Source organism: Corylus avellana, chromosome ca9, assembly GCF_901000735.1.
Source record: "Corylus avellana chromosome ca9, CavTom2PMs-1.0".
Taxonomy (NCBI): Eukaryota; Viridiplantae; Streptophyta; class Magnoliopsida; order Fagales; family Betulaceae; genus Corylus; species Corylus avellana.
Window position 1 is genome coordinate 20,747,165 of NC_081549.1, and position 2,630 is coordinate 20,749,794.

General features: G+C 34.9%; 1 protein-coding gene across 1 annotated transcript in view; it reads right to left on the bottom strand.

The window, feature by feature from the left end:
- Positions 1 to 908, bottom strand: part of LOC132162462 (AT-rich interactive domain-containing protein 2-like) — a 4,905-nt gene extending 3,997 nt beyond the window's left edge. Inside the window, exon 1 of the mRNA XM_059572701.1 lies at positions 793 to 908. Within this exon, the coding sequence (XP_059428684.1) occupies positions 793 to 908 (116 nt within the window). The remainder of the gene's footprint in view (positions 1 to 792) is intronic.
- Positions 909 to 2,630: the final 1,722 nt, after the last annotated feature.

The window sequence follows — 2,630 nt, forward strand, 5'->3', positions numbered from 1 at the left end:
GTAGTGTTAAGAAAATCCTGTAAGTGCAGCCACCCAAATGAGAGGTTACTTAGAAGTTGATTTCCAGCCCAATCGAGCAAGCGAAGATTGGTTCGTGAAATCCATGGATCTAATTCCAAGTCCTCCCGAAGACTTGGGCTTAGAAATGTTATCCCATGCCGAAAATGTGAGATTATGTTTATGGCTCTGTGGGAAGCCCAAAACAGAATTTCTCCAAAATCTTCTTTCAAGCACATCATGGTTTGGTGCATACTGGAAAACTGTGAATTTAATTCAAATCATAACAAGTAGAATCATATTTATATAGAAATGAAGTGATTGTCGATATATAAAAGTGAGTCTGGTGGCCGTATCCCACCCACCGTTTGAGCTAATCACAGAGAAATGATTTGACGGGTTTTCAGTTTGAGCTAATCACAGGAATCATGTATATATACAATGTAGAGTAGTGGGAAAAGGAGAGAACCCTTTGAGAATGAAGATAAGCTGTTTAGTTGTGTTTGGTCTTTGGAGTTGGTTCAAATATCATGAAGATATTGCAATGACTGACCAACTAACCCTCACTCTCTCTCTCTGCTTCGTCTGCTACCATTTACTAAAAGTAACCCAACCTCAATACCCATCTCAGATTCAGAGTTTCCCGAGCTAAAATCTTTGGGAAAAAAGAAAGAAGAAATGTGTTATGTGGGTAAAGCTACAAAGATCTTCTTCATCTTTATTGTCACGGTGTTGGTGGTTCTTTGCCTTGTTCTGGGATTTAGACTTCTCCGCCACACCCTCCAGAATACCCACAAATGCTCTGGTGACTCTTGCCACTCTTCTTCATCTTCTCCTCCGGTGGCCTTCCCCAACCCCAGCTTTACCCCACCAAGCCCACCTAACCCATATCCATGCCCTGACCCTAACATCTCCAACCAGCCCAGTTCACCTAACCCAAACCCAAGCCCAAGCTCACCTCCTCCGCCGGCAGCGCCAATTAATCAGCCGAGTCCGGTGATGGCGACACCTGGACCTGTGCATGGTTAGCTGCATTTTGCAAGGGTTGTAGATATATATTTGTTATGGCATTGTTTTGCATTACATAATTTTGTTTAATTTTTATTCTTTTTACGGTTATCCCTGCAATGCTCTACAATTTTTTTTACCTTTTTATTGTTAGGGACTTCAGTTATCATTGCTCGCTGCATTTTATTTTCTTACTTGCCTTAAATATGGCCCAGTTTGGAATAAAAGAGCCCAATGAAACAATTACTCTTAAAAATAAAAAATAAAAAATCAATGGTTAGTTGAAATTGCTACATTAATCTTATTAATCAGATGAAAGTTAGATAGAATTAGTGTCTCACATTTCTCATCAATTTAATTGACTAAACTGTAATAATTTGATAGAATTCAATTTAAACTAAAACTTTGTGATGTGACCCTCCTCATTGAGCAGATGAGACACTTAAGATTCCTCATATGAGATTACTGTGAAAAGGTGAAAACAACAAAAACAATACTCATATAATAGTTTCCTTTACAAGTTTCTAATTGGTTTGTTGTGCATAATTTGATGTAGGTTAAGAAAACATGATGCAACAACTAACAAGAAAGTGTAATCGGAGGTTTTCCCACTAATATTATTTCTTCCACCCAACTCCATTATGTGTAAAGTCTCATGTTAGGAATTATAGGGACGCTTAGTGGCGTGACTTGAGAAGGGATTTAGTACGAAAGTACTGTTTAAAAATTTTGGGTTAGTTGATTGATGGACCAAGCATTAGGTCCACGGCCCAACAGTAAAGTTGGACCATAATAGAAATATAATCCCATCAAATAATCATCATATATATATATAAAAGCCGAGTTTTGGCTCAGAGAGAACCTAGAATTGCGACACGTGTCTTGAACTCATACTTTTTAAGAGCATAACTGGTTTTAAATTTTTTAATTTTTTAAGTGTCTTCTTAACTCTTTCTATTAACCATTTAGTGTTCTCCTATTTTTTAATATGGTTTAATAGTTTTCCGTTTAGGTTTAGGCGGTTTCATTATTCCAAGAGTTTATTTCAAAACGTTTCCTTATATGAATTTCATTATTAAGTGACTATAATTAATGTAAGATAATTATGGTTATATATATCATATATTATATATATAAAAGCCGAGTTTTGGCTCAGAGAGAGCCTAGAATTGCGACACGTGTCTTTAACTCATACTTTTTAAAAGCATAACCGGTTTTAAATTTTCTAATTTTTTAAGTGTCTTCTTAACTCTTTCTATTAACCGTTTAGTGTTTCTCCTATTTTTTAATATGGTTTAATAGTTTTCCGTTTAGGTTTAGGCGGTTTCATTATTCCAAGAGTTTACTTCAAAACGTTTCCTTATATGAATTTCATTATTAAGTGACTATAATTAATGTAAGATAATTATGGTTATTTAATTTTTAAACATTAAACCGGTCCTTTAAGTTAAAAACCGGTCCTCTAAGGCCATTAAATTAACTAAATTAATTCATGTTAGGAATACAATGAGTTTAATATGCCTAATACGTTGAATAGAAAGAAAGAAAAAAAAAAAGGTCAAATTAAATCTATCATTAAATTCTCTTTGATTTCTACCTCTCTCTTTTTACATTTAAAAAGGGTG